General features: G+C 42.2%; 1 protein-coding gene across 1 annotated transcript in view; it reads right to left on the bottom strand.

Annotated features, from left to right (window-relative positions):
- LOC135574981 (G patch domain-containing protein 8-like) overlaps positions 1-3,191 on the bottom strand; it is a 50,670-nt gene extending 47,479 nt beyond the window's left edge. Inside the window, 1 exon segment of the mRNA XM_065027118.1 lies at positions 3,069-3,191. Coding sequence (XP_064883190.1) covers positions 3,069-3,191 — 123 coding nt within the window.
- Between the last annotated feature and the right edge of the window lie 13,222 nt (positions 3,192-16,413).

The following is a 16,413-nucleotide window of genomic DNA, read 5'->3' as shown; positions in this document are numbered from 1 at the left end:
CTGGAGGTAATTGGACCTCTTTGAAATTAAAATGGATGACCCTCTCCCTTAGGAAATATTCTTACCTGGCCCTGCCAGGGCGTTTGAATAAAATACATGAAGGTTTATCATTCTAAAGTAGCCTACACCTGTCAATCAACTGATCAATTGTTTAAAGCTGTAAATGACTATTGTAGCTCGATATGGCTGATTTTGTAATGGAATATCTACATAGGCGTACAGAGGCCCATTATTAGCAACCATCACTCCTGTGTTCTAATAGCACGTTGTGTTAGCTAATCCAAGTTTATAATTTTAAACGGAAATTTGATCATTAGAAAAACCTTTTTCAATTATGTTAGCACAGCTGAAAACTGTTGTGCTGATTAAAGAAGCAATACAACTAGCCTTCTTTAGACCAGTTGAGCATCTGGAGCATCAGAATTTGTGGGTTCGATTACTGGCTCAAAATGGCCAGAAACAAATAATTTTCTTCTGAAACTCGTCAGTCTATACTTGTTCTGAGAAATGAAGGCTATTCCATGCGAGAAATTGCCAATAAACTGAAGATCTTGTACAACGCTGTGTACTACTCCCTTCACAGAACAGCGCAAACTGGCTCTAACCAGAATAGAATGAGGAGTGGGATCCCCAGTGCACAACTGAGCAAGAGGACAAGTACATTAGAGTGTCTATTTTGAGAAACAGATGCCTCACAAGTCCTCAACGGGCAGCTTCATCAAATAGTACCCACAAAACACCAGTCTCAACGTCAACGGTGAAGAGGCGACTCCGGGATGCTGGCCTTCTAGGCAGAGTTGCAATGAAAAAGCCATATCTCAGACTGGCCAATAAAAAGAAAAGATTAACATGGGCAAAATAACACAGACAGTGGATAGAGGAACTCTCGCCTCTTCACTGTTGACAAGAATGGAGATATTTACAGGGAGTACCATACAGCCCTGGCCGGATTATCCAACCATTTGGATAAGTTATGGGTCTTTTCTCACAGAGTACAAGATCCTGAAAGGTACATTAGCAGGTTACTCATATGGTGTATATTGATCACACCATCGCACGCACTCTCTCATTCCCCAGCCAGGGGCGCATTCATTACAGAAACTGTTTGCCGTTTATAACCAGACAGAAGCAAACAGAACAAAACAAAAGTTTCTATTGAACAAATTCAGGTAGGTTCCTTCTCGTTTCGTTAACTTCCGTTCAAGAAATATTTAGAATAATGAATGCAGAATAACGAATGCACCCCAGTTCTTTTTGCTTCTGTATTTTACATTCAGCAAGCTGTAGTAATCAATAAAATGCTTGAAAGAAGTGTACAACAATGTATTGTAGGTCAGGTCTAGCTTTTCCTGGGACTCCAAGAGCTAAAGACTCACTTTTATGAATAATAATGCAAGCCTATAGGCTTACCCAAGGAATTTACACAGTGAAACATTTTTTACTAATCAGATTTATATGAATTAACAGGCAGCCTAGGATAAACATATCACTCAAAAAGAAAAGGAGAACAACTCGTAGCCGTCCAGATAGTTCAGCCGTCCCTGGACGGATATCCTCTCTATTTTGTAGCATCTCCTCCAACACCAGATTTAATCTATTGACTTTTTTTCCGCACTGAGCAACCATCTCCTATCAACTCCAAAATTCCATTGAACTTTTCCAGGCTCTCTTCCACAGACAGAGATGGCAAGAAACCTATACATTAGTGTAAAGATCCCTTCTCACGAGCTGTGTCCCTTGCTTAATTGTGCGGTGCCATGCTTGTTTTTTGTTGCTTTGAAAACAACTAGGAACTCAGGGGGAAAAAAAGGTAAAATCATGACGGCAGTGATCTTTAGGTCGGAAAGTCTACGCTTTAGAAAGATGCCATCGTTTCCGACTCTGAATTCAGTTTGATGACCGTTCTTAATCTGAAGTCGGAAGAGATCGCATTGAAGTCGGAAGAGATCGCATTGAAGTCGGAAGAGATTGCATTGAAGTCGGAAGAGATCGCATTGAAGCCGGAAGAGATTGCATTGAAGTTGGAAGAGATCGCATTGAAGTCGGAAGAGATTGCATTGAAGTCGGAAGAGATTGCATTGAAGTCGGAAGAGATCGCATTGAAGCCGGCAGAGATCGCATTGAAGTTGGAAGAGATCGCATTGAAGTTGGAAGAGATCGCATTGAAGTCAGAACAGATCGCATTGAAGTCGGAAGAGATCGCATTGAAGTCGGAAGAGATCGCATTGAAGTCGGAAGAGATCGCATTGAAGTCGGAAGAGATCGCATTGAAGTCGGAAGAGATCGCATTGAAGTCGGAAGAGATCGCATTGAAGTTGGAAGAGATCGCATTGAAGTCGGAAGAGATCGCATTGAAGTCGGAAGTGATAGCATTGAAGTCGGAAGAGATCGCATTGAAGTCGGAAGAGATCGCATTGAAGTTGGAAGAGATCGCATTGAAGTCGGAAGAGATCGCATTGAAGTTGGAAGAGATCGCATTGAAGTTGGAAGAGATCGCATTGAAGTTGGAAGAGATCGCATTGAAGTTGGAAGTTGAAAATTTCCCAGTTGTTTTGAACACATCAATTCTGTTGCGCGCTAGTTCCCTACGTCGTCACTAGACTCGCTATTTTATTCGCCAGATACTCTACACGCCCACGTTCTGGATACGCCAAACAGAATGAGGGACTGATCAAACAGCCAATGGAAAGGCAAACGCTAAATGCCCACACAGGTGGGCTAAGCGAGAAGAATGAGGGAGAGAGAGCAGGGTTGTACACTAAAGTTACACATAGTCCTACATACATTCCAAAATTCTGACAAATGATTACATTTAATCGTTTACAAATTACATGACCCTCCCCTGGATAAAATAAATAAATACTAAACACATTTCAGCTGACTGAAATTGAAAAAGTATGACCCTCCCCCATTTCCCCCCAGGTAACAAATGCCTAAATTTCGATTGATCCCTTAGAAGGATAATCTGCCAGCACCACCATGTGCAGAGAAATAGGGTTCCACCTGAGCACCAAAGTCTCTTAGCAGGCTTGGCATTTTACACATAAACACACACACAGGTACATTACCGGTGATTGGCTGGAGGCCGTGCGACAGAGCGGTCCCCTGAAGACACCCTTCACACGCCGGAAGTGGCCGTTGCTCAGGTGTGTGGAGCTGATGACCAGGTAATAGCACGTGCTGCACGACATCCGACCTTGTGGGACCGCAATCCCCCATGCGCAGGGGTCTTGAGTGTGTGCGGACGTCGGTCGGTCCGGTTCACCGGACTCTTCACCAGGTGAGCAGAGAGTCAAGTGTCCCTCCTCTCAGTCCGAGTCGGAACTAGGTCGAGGGGAGGATATTAAGCTACTCCTCAGGGAAAATGGAACTTCAATAAAAAGTGTTTCTTCTTTATTGTTAAATGAATTCGTCAGGCTGCTTACAGAAGGAAGCATGAGTAATGCACTGAGGGTCAGTTAAATAGTCAGGGCGGTAGGATATGTAGCCTGTTGATGCCCGTGGTTGCCATGCCAATGTTCTAGTAAAATGAGAATTCTAGCTCCTGGTACAGAATAGTTCATATTTCTATCTCTCTTTCCTTCTTCCCTTTCCCCTCTCTCGACTATCCCTCTCTCCTTTCAGTTCTGGGGAGAGGTGAGGGTGTTCAGTGTGGCGGTATCTGATGGCACTAAGAATGGCTCAAGCAGATTTACCGAGCAGAGTTAGATGCTGTTGACAGGTGCCTTGCGCCCTTGGAGTCTCTCTTGAAAAAATCCCCCCGTCATTTTCCTGATAGATTGATAGATTCCAGACGGTTTAGTTCGTGGATGTATAACTGTAAATCCAGTCCCCGAGTTGATGGTTCTCTTTAGTGCATGCAGACATAGACAGACACAGGCGCAGCAGAAGCTGTGTCCGTTCTCTGAAGAAAGAGCCCGTGAGTTTTTGGTGTTTTGCTTTTGCAGCACCTAGTGTTCAACAAAGCTACATAGTCCGTTCCCCAGATAATCTGGCTCGTCTCTTTCCACTGTGACACGCGCGCTCCAGTCACCCGGGTTCCGGCGCAGAGAAAGAGAGGAGGAGGGGGTATTGCTCGTGCCTCCGTTCAGTCTGAATAATCAGAGATGAAGAGGCGCCTTTTCACTCTCTCTCTCTTCCGCACACTGTGAGAGGGACCGAGGTCGATGAGGAGAGAGAGTCCCGTCTGCGTAATCAGCGCTGCACTACAGCTAAAGACCGGTTCTGTTGTGTCTGATAATCAGTCAGATGTGTGTGTGTGTGTGTGTGTGTGTGTGTGTGTGTGTGTGTGTGTGTGTGTGTGTGTGTGTGTGTGTGTGTGTGTGTGTGTGTGTGTGTGTGGCACACTCATGTCTGTTGGGGGACGCTGAACCGATGAGTCTTGTCTCCCATGAACTTTCTATCTGCCTTACCTCTTTCCTTCTCTTTTCCCTCCCTCATCATTTCATAGCAACCATCATATTAAAAGCACCAACTCAATAAAGACCCCCAGTGGCTCTTTTCACAGAGCTGATAGGCTACTAGTCAAGCATTGATAGTCAACTCGTATCAGTTTTAGGATCCATGACCATTGTGGAAACTCGATGCATGAGGAAATGGGACAACAAATGACAGCGATGGCAACGTGTCCACATGTAGGGCACATTTGGGTGATAAATATGTCTAGCAATCAGTATTCAGTAATGAGGGAATGGTGCTGGCAGATTTACTGAGTGAGTTTCATTGTCGTTACATACCAGACACTGGCTGCAGTAAACTGTACCGGGGGCTATAACCCATGTAGTTTAAGCACTGGCGCTATCCACAGCGGAACAGCGAAACACGCACGCACATACGCGCGAGTGCACACACACACACACACACACACACACACACACACACACACACACACACACACACACACACACACACACACACACACACACACACACACACACACACACACACACTTGAGAGCAATAGAACTGACTGTCCAGGAGAGTAGTGCTGAAATGGCGACTTCTTTGCTTGCATGCCCACAGTTGTGTAAAGGCAGTGCATCTCAATAATCTAAAGTCCTCTACTGTCTCCTCTCCTTCAACTGCTCTGACCTGTCAGTGGTCTCAGTAGACATACACACAGTATCACAGTGTTTTCAGATGAATAACAGGAAATAAGAAGAGAGAAAGCCACTTAACACTATGACAATTGCCTCATTTCTGCAGGCCTACACCTCGGTGCTGAGAACAGACGGTGACATATCTCTGCTTTGCCATATGTATGGATAAGTCGGTGTGTGTGTGTGTGTGTGTGAGAGAGAGAGAGAGAGAGAGAGAGAGAGAGAGAGAGAGTTGGCCCTTACTCTAACAACTCAAATGCTTAAAAAAAGACTGAGAATAAAAGCTGTTCAAAGGTTATTTGTTTATTTAAAACTGCAGTAGCAGAGCAAGTTAAAACCACACCAAATTGGCAGCTAAGATGGATGTGGCTCACCATAGTTAAAAGACACTCAATCCCACAAACATTCTGGAACGTCCATTTGAACATGGCTGACAGGTGAACTAGTTCCTTGCTAAAAGCCTGTGTCAGTCAACTAAACACTTCAAAATGCAGTCCGGGATCTTAAGTGCTTATAAATTTGTAACATATTGTACAAAATTCAATTCGTAGCATATCATAAGAAATAGATGATGTTAAACACAGTTGTTCACAGTTTTCAGCGACCCATTTTCGCTAGTGAGCACTACAGATCTTAATTTGAGCCAATTTGCTACAGCAGGAAAATAATCATGTAGCAACAGGAAATTTGAATTATTATCTCTTTTATAATGAATGGATATTTTTTTGTAGGAGTTTTACGTTAGGGTAAATCAAGTCTGAAAGTTCAAAGTGGAAATTACAAACTTTTTAAACCTTGAATACACTGCAAGTTTGCGTTTCCTGCAGTGCAGGTAAATTCTCATCAACAACAAAAGAGTGATCAAATTACGATCCTACATCTGTACTTTCAAAACTACTGTCTGAAATGATACCAAACCTTTGGATCATCACTTTAATTAGCTGGACAAATAGAAAACAAGAACCACTTGACAAACACCTGACTGCAATTGTTTGAAAAGTATGGGACAGATCTAGAATTGACTGAATGAACTAAGCACGTACGCAAACACAACTTCCTCTATAAATACTTTGAAAAAATACTTTGAATAAATACATGAAAAAATGAATGTCTTCAGTGAAGGCCACGCCTTCACAGTGTGTGATGTAACTGGTGTAACTGTCTATATCAGGACGTCCTGAAACATCACATCACATCCCCAGGGAATTTCTACTGCCCATAAATATAAATATACAATACAGGAGAGATATGAACCTAGTCCATCAAAAATATATCTTCCTATATAGGCCTCCCCTCTCTTTCCCCCATCTTCCCCCCCCCCCCCCTCCACACACAGACACTGTACTCTCTCTCTCTCTCTCTCTCTCTCTCTCTCTCTCTCTCTCTCTCTCTCTCTCTCTCACCATGCCCTTCTCTCTCTCCCTCTCTCTCCACACAGACACTGTACTCTCTCTCTCTCTCTCTCTCTCTCTCTCTCTCTCTCTCTCTCTGTCTCTGTCTCTCTCTCTCTGTCTCTCTCTCTCTCTCTCTCTCTCTCTCTCTCTCTCTCTCTCTCTCTCTCTCTCTCTCTCTCTACCAGGCACTTCTCTTCCCTGGAGACAGTGAAACACTGACAAGCCTTCCTGCACTGCTGCTGTGTGATGGATGTCCCCTTCTGAAATAATATGTGTGTGCACATATACAGTAGCTTTGGCATACTTGTAGCTGTAGCATAGGTTGATCTGTGTGAGGGCTTGGTTCAAGCCCTGATCACGTCGATTCCTCAAACTCACTGCTGTTTCTCAGAAGGTTATCTTTCTCTCTGGAAATCCTTTCTCCACTGTGTGAGTGTGTGTTTGTGTGTATGTGTGCTCTAATCACCCAGGCGGTTTCAATTTCCTCATAGCTATCTCAAGCTTCTGCCCCATGAGATCGTATCACACAAGCTCTGTGTCTCTCTGTCTCTGTGTGTGTGTGAGAGAGAGAGAGAGAGAGAGAGCTTCTGCCCCACGAGATCGTATCACACAAACTCTGTCTGTTTGCCTCTCTCTCTCTCTCTCACACACACACACACACACACACACACACACACACACACACACACACACACACACACACACACACACACACACACACAGAGAGAGAGGGAGACATAGAAAGACAGAGAGAGAGGGAGACATAGAAAGACACAGAAAGAGAGGCCCACATAAAAAATACAAATAAATCCCAAAATGACCGAAATACTGTCTGTGAGACTTTGAACAGCTGCTCACCCAATTGGGAATGTCCTTGGGGCACACGGTGAAAAACACAGAAATTACCTCTGGAATTACTTCTGGAAGACCAAACACACACATGTACAGCTGTTTTGTCTCCTCTCCATACACACGGAGACACGCATGCACACTGGAACATTCTGGATAAGAACACGCAAGAGATGGTGTTCCAAAACTCCATACTCTAGCCCCTAAGTGTGGAGACCCAGGAGAGCTGTTCTGCATACTTAACCCAGCAAACAGGAAACATTCCCAGGAAACATTCCCAGGAAACATTCCCATTAGCTAAGATTCCCATTAAGTTCCAGTTAGGGTTTTATCTGACGTTAGGATGATAACATCCCAAAAATGAATGTTTTTAAATAAAATGAATTTATATATATAACAATATTTTAGATGAAATATCCTTGGAATGTTCTAACATTCACTAAAATGTGTGCAAAACATCTGTAACATCCACCACAGAACATTCTTCAAACATTTGTATGTTTGTAAAAAAACAAGAACGTTCCTAGAACACATTTCGCCTGCTCTTCAATTTTCCGCTGGACGTTTCAATAGGTTGTGGGAACAGTCTGGTGGGAACATTGTTTGGAAATCACAAAAGATATGTTCCCAAAACACAAAAAACTGTCCAGTTGTGCGGCTGATTCTACAATGTTTATTTTAGTGGGCAAAAAACATACACCGGATGTAACAAGAACATTCTCAGAACACATTTAGTCTGTTCTTTAAATGGTTCTCAGAATGTTTTATTAGGTTGTGGGAACAGTCTGGTGGGAATATTGTGGGGACATCACAAAAGATATGTTCCCAGAATGCAAAAAAAAAAAAAGTTTGTATCAGGGTGCCAAAACATTACTTGATGTTGCAAGAATGTTAACAGCCTTCTTTAAATGTTCCCATAATATGCAATTAGATTGTGGAAACTATGTGGGTACATGACAAGATATAGGTTCCCAAAACATAAAATATGCTCAGTTGTAATGACGTTCATACAATGTTTAAGTTAAGTTGCACAAGATATTCTCTTAATGCTGTAAGGAATAAATACGTCTGTTTTTATGACATTCATAGCATATTTGTTTTAGGTTTAAAATAATATTCCATTGATGTTCACACAATATACATTTGACCTTGTCTTGGAGGTCCTCAGAAACAGCATTTTAATTGAATTCATAGGTCATTTGAACAGCATTTCGTCATACAAGCGCAACCATGTTTCCCTCACATTGACAAGCTGCACATTGTCATAGGACTTTTGAACAGCAATTCAACATGCAAACACACCCATATATATATTTCTTACACTTCATATGGTGATAATCTGCACATGTGGGGTTTGAACCTGCAATGTTTGCTTCCAAAACCAGATATTTTATCCTCTGTACCACTAGGGAAGCACTCTTTAATTGTCTTTTTTTTTAGTATATATAGCCATGGCAGTATGGTCAATCAGGAATTCCATGCTCCTTCCTAGCCTTCTTACCCATGGAAATAATGTTAACTGGGATATTCACCATCACTTCACCCTTCCTATGCTGCATACTTCTGGGCTCATATTTACAAAGTATCCAACACTATGACTGCTGATCTAGGATCACTTTTACTTTTCAGATCATGAAAAATAAGCCAGGAGGGACCATATAGTTAGGAATTATATCAGGTGCATTTCTAAAAATTGAACAGTTCATTTGTACACATTTTATTATTTACAGTTAGTCTACAGTTAGTCTAAATTCTGCATTTCTGACTGGATTTATACATCTGGACAAAATAAAGACGTCCTCTCTTTTAGTAGAGTATATCTGAGCCTCACTTTCACCTTTTTTTCTAAGGAAACATGGTTATAGAACATGTGAGATTGAACCTGCACTATTCAAACCACAGCCAGATAATTAACTGTGGCCTCTGGAGTTTTTTTCAGTCAAATATTGTCAATCAAGACACGGAACACATGTTCCCATTCTCTTCATATACTGTGTACTTTTGTAACATCTTGTGAGATGTGATTATGGTGGGGTAGAGCTTCCTTTAAATACATTTTATAATTTTGTATGCTTCCTGATGCTTCCTGATTCACCATAGCTTTGCACGCTCTTGTATAGCTGTGGCCTTGTTTTTTTATTTGGTCAAAATTAATATTTGACTGAAGAAAAAAAACAAGGTCACAGCTATCCCCTGGTTGTGAAGAGGGTTAATGATCTGGTTAAGGAACCAAAAATTGTATGCCTCATATTTTCATTCTTATTTCTCACTTTTATGCTCTGCAGCGACGATTGCTATCACATGTATTATTATCTGGGGGGAGGGTGTGTGTGTTTTGTGTGAGTCTGTGGGTGGAGCGCTAGCAATAAAGGTCTGCACTCCTTAACACTGGATATCAGCACTGTACAAAGATTAAACGAGAGAGAGACAGAGAGAGAGAGAGAGAGAGAGACAGAGAGAGAGAGACAGAGAGAGAGAGAGACAGAGAGAGAGAGAGAGACAGAGAGAGAGAGAGAGAGAGAGAGAGAGAGAGAGAGAGAGAGAGAGAGAGAGAAACAGAGGGAGGGAGAAGCAGAGGGAGAGGGAAGAGACAGTAGCTCTCTCTGGTATATTTTCTTTCCAGCTACAGCCTCTGGCTATTCCCTCTCCCCTCTCCTTATAAAAACAGTGAAATATCACAGTTATGGTTTGGTGTCATAATTTCACTATTATTTCTCACTTTAATGCTCTGTGGCGAAGATTGCTTCTGAAAGTATAATAATCTGGTATGTGTGTGTGTTTTGTGTGTGGGTGCGGTGGAGGGATAGCAATAAAGGACTGCACTCCTTAACACTGGATATCAGCACTGTGCAAAGATTAAAAGAAAGAGAGTGAGAGAGAGAGAGAGAGAGAGAGAGAGAGAGAGAGAGAGAGAGAGAGAGAGAGAGACAGAGAGAGAGAGAGCAGTTAGTAGCCAAAAAATGCAATCTCTCCTTTGGAATATAAACTTATTTGACAAGTTAGCCTGCTTGGCTAGTCTAAAGAAATGTAAGATAATGAAATATGTTTTGATAATGATTGCAAAAATCTATGTAAGTCATTGAGAAATAAAGTACCAGTCAAAAGTTTGGAAACACCTAATCATTTAAGGGTTTTAACCATTTTCTACATTGTATAATGATAATGAAGACATCAAAACTATGAAATAACACATATGGAATCATGTAGTAACCAAAAAAGTGGTAAACAAATCAAAATGTAATATTTAATATTTTAGTTTCTTCATAGTAGGTACCCTATTCCTTGATGACAGCTTTGCACAATATTGGCAGTCTCTCAACTAGCTTCATGAGGAATGCTTTTCCAACAATCTGGAAGGAGTTCCCACCTCAGTTGGGTTGAGGTCGGGTGATTGTGGAGGCCAGATAATCTGATGCAGCACTCCATCACTCTCCTTGGTCAAATAGCCCTGACACAGCCTGGAAGTGTGTCTTGGGTCATTGTCCTGTTGAAAAACAAATGATAGTCCCACTAAGTGCAAACCAGATGGGATGGCGTTTCGCTGCACAATTCTGTGGTAGCCATGCTGGATAACTGTGCCTTGAATTCTAAGTAGATCACTGACAGTGTCACCAGCAAAGCACCCCTACACCATCACAGCTCCTCCTCCATGCTTCACAGTGGGAACCACACATGCAGAGATCATCCATTCACCTACTCTGCGTCTCACAAAGAGACCGTTGGTTAGAACCAAAAATCTCAAATCTGGACTAATCAGACCAAAGGACAGATTTCCACTGGGTCTATTGTCCATTGCTCATGTTTCTTGGCCCAAGCAAGTCTCTTCTTCTTATTGGTGTCCTTTAGTAGTGGTTTCTTTGCAGCAATTCAACCATAAAGGCCTGATTCACGCAGTTTCCTCTGAACAGTTGATGTTGAGATGTGTCTGTTACTTGAACTCTGTGAAGCATTTATTTGGACTGCAATCTGAGGTGCAGTTAACTCTAATGAAATTATCCTCTGCAGCAGAGGTAACTCTGGGTCTTCCTTTCCTGTGGCGGTCCTCATGAGAGCCAGTTTCATCATAGTGCTTGATGTTTTTTTACGACTGCACTTGAAGAAACTTTCAAAGCTATTGACATTATCCAGATTGACTGACCTCCATGTCTTAAAGAAGAGATGGACTGTCATTTCTCTTTGCTTCTGTATACTATTCTGTATACCACCCCTACCTATATTCTGTATACCACCCCTACCTATATTCTGTATACCACCCCTACCTATATTCTGTATACCACCCCTACCTATATTCTGTATACCACCCCTACCTATATTCTGTATACCACCCCTACCTATATTCTGTGTACCACCCCTACCTATATTCTGTATACCACCCCTACCTATATTCTGTATACCACCCCTACCTATATTCTGTATACCACCCCTACCTATATTCTGTGTACCACCCCTACCTATATTCTGTATACCACCCCTACCTATATTCTGTATACCACCCCTACCTATATTCTGTATACCACCCCTACCTATATTCTGTATACCACCCCTATCTATATTCTGTATACCACCCCTACCTATATTCTGTATACCACCCCTACCTTGTCACAACACAACTGATTGTCTCAAACACATTAAAAAGGAAATAAATTCCATAAATTAACTCTTACCAAGGCACACCTGTTAATTGAAAAGTATTCCAGGTGACTACCTCATGAAGCTGGTTGAGAGAATGCCAAGACTGTGCAAAGCTGTCATCAAGGCAAAGGGTGGCTACTTTGAAGAATCTCAAATATAAAATGTATTTGGAATTATTTAACACTTTTTTGGTTATTACAAGATTCCATATGTGTTATTTCATAGTGTTGATGTCTTCACTATTATTCTACAAAACCTTTGAATGAGTAGGTGTGTCCAACCTTTTGACTGGTACTGCATATCTAGTGAACCAGACAACAAAATATACGCCTTCAATATGGGGAAACACTGAAGCAATACAAACACACCCTAAGAACAAAAAATGAACAGCACATTAGAAATCAGTTGGATGTAATTGAGGAATCCATAGAATCAAACCACTTCTGGGAGAATTGGAATAAATTAAACAAACCTCATCATGAGGAATTGGCTCTCCAGAAAATGGTGATATGTGAAGAAATCACTTTGCAAACCTCTACAGCAATAAAAACAAAGAGTCCAGGACAAAAAGATACACAAGAAAAAAATAAAAAAATAAAAAATTATAATCCTTGAATTAACAGTCAAAGACTATCAAAATCCTGTGCATACCCCAATTACAGAGCAATAATTATTGGAAAAAGTATACACTCTACAACCAAAAAAAGATTGTGGTGCTGATGGTATTTTAAATGAAATGATCAATTATACAGACCACAAATTCAAACTGGCTATACTCAAACTCTTCAACATTCTCCTCACTGCAGGTATTTTCCTCGATATTTGGAACCAAGGCTGGATCACACCAACCTATAAAAACTGAGACAAATTTGACCCAAATAATTACAGAGGAATTTGCTTTAACAGCAACATTCTCTGCAGTATCATAAATAGCACACTATGTAATTTCCTTGATGAACACAACGTTCTGAGCAGAAGCCAGATTGGATATCTACCAAATTACCGTACAACAGACCACATATATACAAATAACCTCCACATTCTAATTGACAAACAAGTCAACCAAAACAAAGGCAAAATCTACTCATGATTTGTAGACTTCAAGAAAGCATTTTATTCAATTTGTCACAAAGGTCTTTAAAAAAATGAATGAATAGAAAGTGGTATTGGAGGGAAAAATATGATGTTATTAAATCAATGTACACAAAAAAAAGAAATGTGTGTTTGAAATTGTCTTCTCCACTCAGGTACGTGGAGTGAAACAGTACTGCTCAATAAGTCCAACACTATTTAACATCTACATTAATGAATTGGCAAAAACATTAGAAGAATCTGCAGCACCTGGTCACACACTACACAACACTGAAATCAAGTGTCTGCTGTACGCAGATGCCCTGGTGCTGCTGTCTCCCATTAAGGAGGGGTTACAGCAGCATCTAGATCATCTGCACAGGTTCTGTCAGACATGGGCTCTGACAGTTAACCTTAAAAAAACAAATGTAATGATATTCCAAAAGAGGTCTGGAAATCAGGATCACACATATCAGTTATATTTATATTAAAATCTAATTGTATTGGTCATATACACATGGTTAGCAGATGTTATTGCGAGTGTCGCGAAATGCTTGTGCTTCTAGATCCGACAGTGCAGCAGTATCTAACAGGTAATATCTAACAATTCCACAACAAAACCTAATATCTAACAAATTCCACAACAAAACCTAATATCTAACAAATTCCACAACAAAACCTAATACACACAGTCTAGTAAAAGAATGGGATAAGAATGTATAAATATAAAATATATGGATGAGCAGTGACAGAGTGGCTAAGTTGCAATAGATAGTATAGAAAGATATGTATATACTGTATACTGTATACTACACTATGAGATAAGTAATGTGAGATATGTAAACATTCTTAAAGTGGTATTATTAAAGTGACTAGTGTTCTATTTATTAAAGTGGCCAATGATATGAAGTCTGTATGTAGGCAGCTGCCTCTCTGTGCTAGTGATGGCTGTTTAACAATCTGATGGCCTTGAGATAGAAGTTTTTTTTCAATCTCTCTGTCCCACCTTTGATGCACCTGTCCTGACCTCACCTTCTGGATGGAAGGGAGTGAACAGGCAGTGGTTCGGGTGGTTATTGTCCTTGATGATACCTGTGACATCGGGTGTTGTTGATGTCCTGGAGGGCAGGTAGTTTGTCCCTGGTGATGCGTTGTGCAGACCGCACTACCCTCTGGAGAGCCCTGCGGTTGTGGGCGGTGCAGTTGCCGTACTAGGCGTTGATGCAGCCCGATAGGATGCTCTCGATTGTGCACCTGCAAAAGTTAGTGAGGGTTTTCGGTAAACAAGCCACATTTTTTCAGCCTCCTGTGGTTGAAGAGGCGCTGTTGCGTGGACCATTTCAGTTTGTCGGTGATGTGTACACAAAGGAACATAAAACTTTCCACCTTATAGAGACTTCTCACCTTCACTGCTGTCCCGTCGATGTGGATTGGGGGGTGCTCCAAATGGATGTTTCCTGAAGTCCACAATCATCTCTTTTGTTTTGCTGATATTGAGTGAGAGGTTATTTTTCCGACACCACACTCTGAAGGCCCTCACCCCCCTGTAGGCTGTCTCGTCATAATCAAGCCTATCACTGGTGTGTCGTCTGCAAATTGGACACAGTTCTATTAGAACACAACAAAAACTACACTTATCTAGGACTAAATAAATAAATATCATGTAGCTTTCACATGGCTGTGAACGAGCTGAGAGACAAAGCAAGATAAGCATTCTAAGCCATTAAAAGGAACATAAACATTCCAATTAGAATCTGGCTCAACATTTTCCAATAAGTTATAGAACTAATTGCTCTACATAGCAGCGAAGTATGGGGTCCACTATCTAATAATGAATTTACCAAATGGGACAAACATCCAATTGAAATACTGCATGCAGAGTTTTGCAAGACTGTATTGCAAGTGCAAAGAAAAACTCCAAATAACGCATGTAGACCAGAATTGGGCCAATACCCACTCCTTATTCTAATAGAAGAAATTGCCATCACATTTTCCAAACATCTAAAAACAAGTGACCCCAATACATTTTATCACACCCTAAAATTGCCCTAAAATATCAAGAGAAGAAACAAGAGAATAGTCCCCTCAAACAGCTGGTTCTGAGGCTCAGTTCACTAACCCAAACCAACCCCATTAGAGCTTCAGGACAGCACTCAGAAAATCTGGCCCAGCCAAATTATCACAAAACAAAATGAAAATGTATAACCTATTGGAATGACACCTTAGTTAACTTCAATGCTTTTGGCTCTAAACAGACAGTACATGGTGGCAGACTATCTGACCACTGTGACCGAAAACGGAGAAAAACACTGTCTAGGTACAGACTCAGTGAGCACAGTCTGGCTGTAGAGACTGGTCATCACAGGAAAACCTGGCTGCCCAGAGAGGACAGTCTGGCTATAGAGACTGGTCATCACAGGAAAACCTGGCTGCCCAGAGAGGACAGTCTGGCTATAGAGACTGGTCATCACAGGAAAACCTGGCTGCCCAGAGAGGACAGTCTGGCTATAGAGACTGGTCGTCACAGGAAAACCTGGCTGCCCAGAGAGGACAGTCTGGCTATAGAGACTGGTCGTCACAGGCAAACCTGGCTGCCCAGAGAGGACAGTCTGGCTATAGAGACTGGTCGTCACAGGGAAACCTGGCTGCCCAGAGAGGACAGTCTGGCTATAGAGACTGGTCGTCACAGGCGAACCAGGCTGCCCAGAGAGGACAGTCTGGCTATAGAGACTGGTCGTCACAGGCAAACCTGGCTGCCCAGAGAGGACAGTCTGGCTATAGAGACTGGTCGTCACAGGCAAACCTGGCTGCCCAGAGAGGACAGTCTGGCTATAGAGACTGGTCGTCACAGGTAAACCTGGCTGCCCAGAGAGGACAGTCTGGCTATAGAGGCTGGTCGTCACAGGCAAACCTGGCTGCCCAGAGAGGACAGTCTGGCTATAGAGACTGGTCGTCACAGGAAAACCTGGCTGCCCAGAGAGGACAGTCTGGCTATAGAGACTGGTCGTCACAGGCGAACCAGGCTGCCCAGAGAGGACAGTCTGGCTATAGAGACTGGTCGTCACAGGCAAACCTGGCTGCCCAGAGAGGACAGTCTGGCTATAGAGACTGGTCGTCACAGGTAAACCTGGCTGCCCAGAGAGGACAGTCTGGCTATAGAGGCTGGTCGTCACAGGCAAACCTGGCTGCCCAGAGAGGACAGTCTGGCTATAGAGACTGGTCGTCACAGGAAAACCTGGCTGCCCAGAGAGGACAGTCTGGCTATAGAGACTGGTCGTCACAGGCGAACCTGGCTGCCCAGAGAGGACAGTCTGGCTATAGAGACTGGTCGTCACAGGCGAACCTGGCTGCCCAGAGAGGACAGTCTGG

This window comes from Oncorhynchus nerka, linkage group LG14, assembly GCF_034236695.1.
Source record: "Oncorhynchus nerka isolate Pitt River linkage group LG14, Oner_Uvic_2.0, whole genome shotgun sequence".
Lineage (NCBI taxonomy): Eukaryota > Metazoa > Chordata > Actinopteri > Salmoniformes > Salmonidae > Oncorhynchus > Oncorhynchus nerka.
The sequence above is the reverse complement of the archived record's forward strand: the minus strand, read 5'-3'. Positions and strand labels throughout refer to the sequence as shown.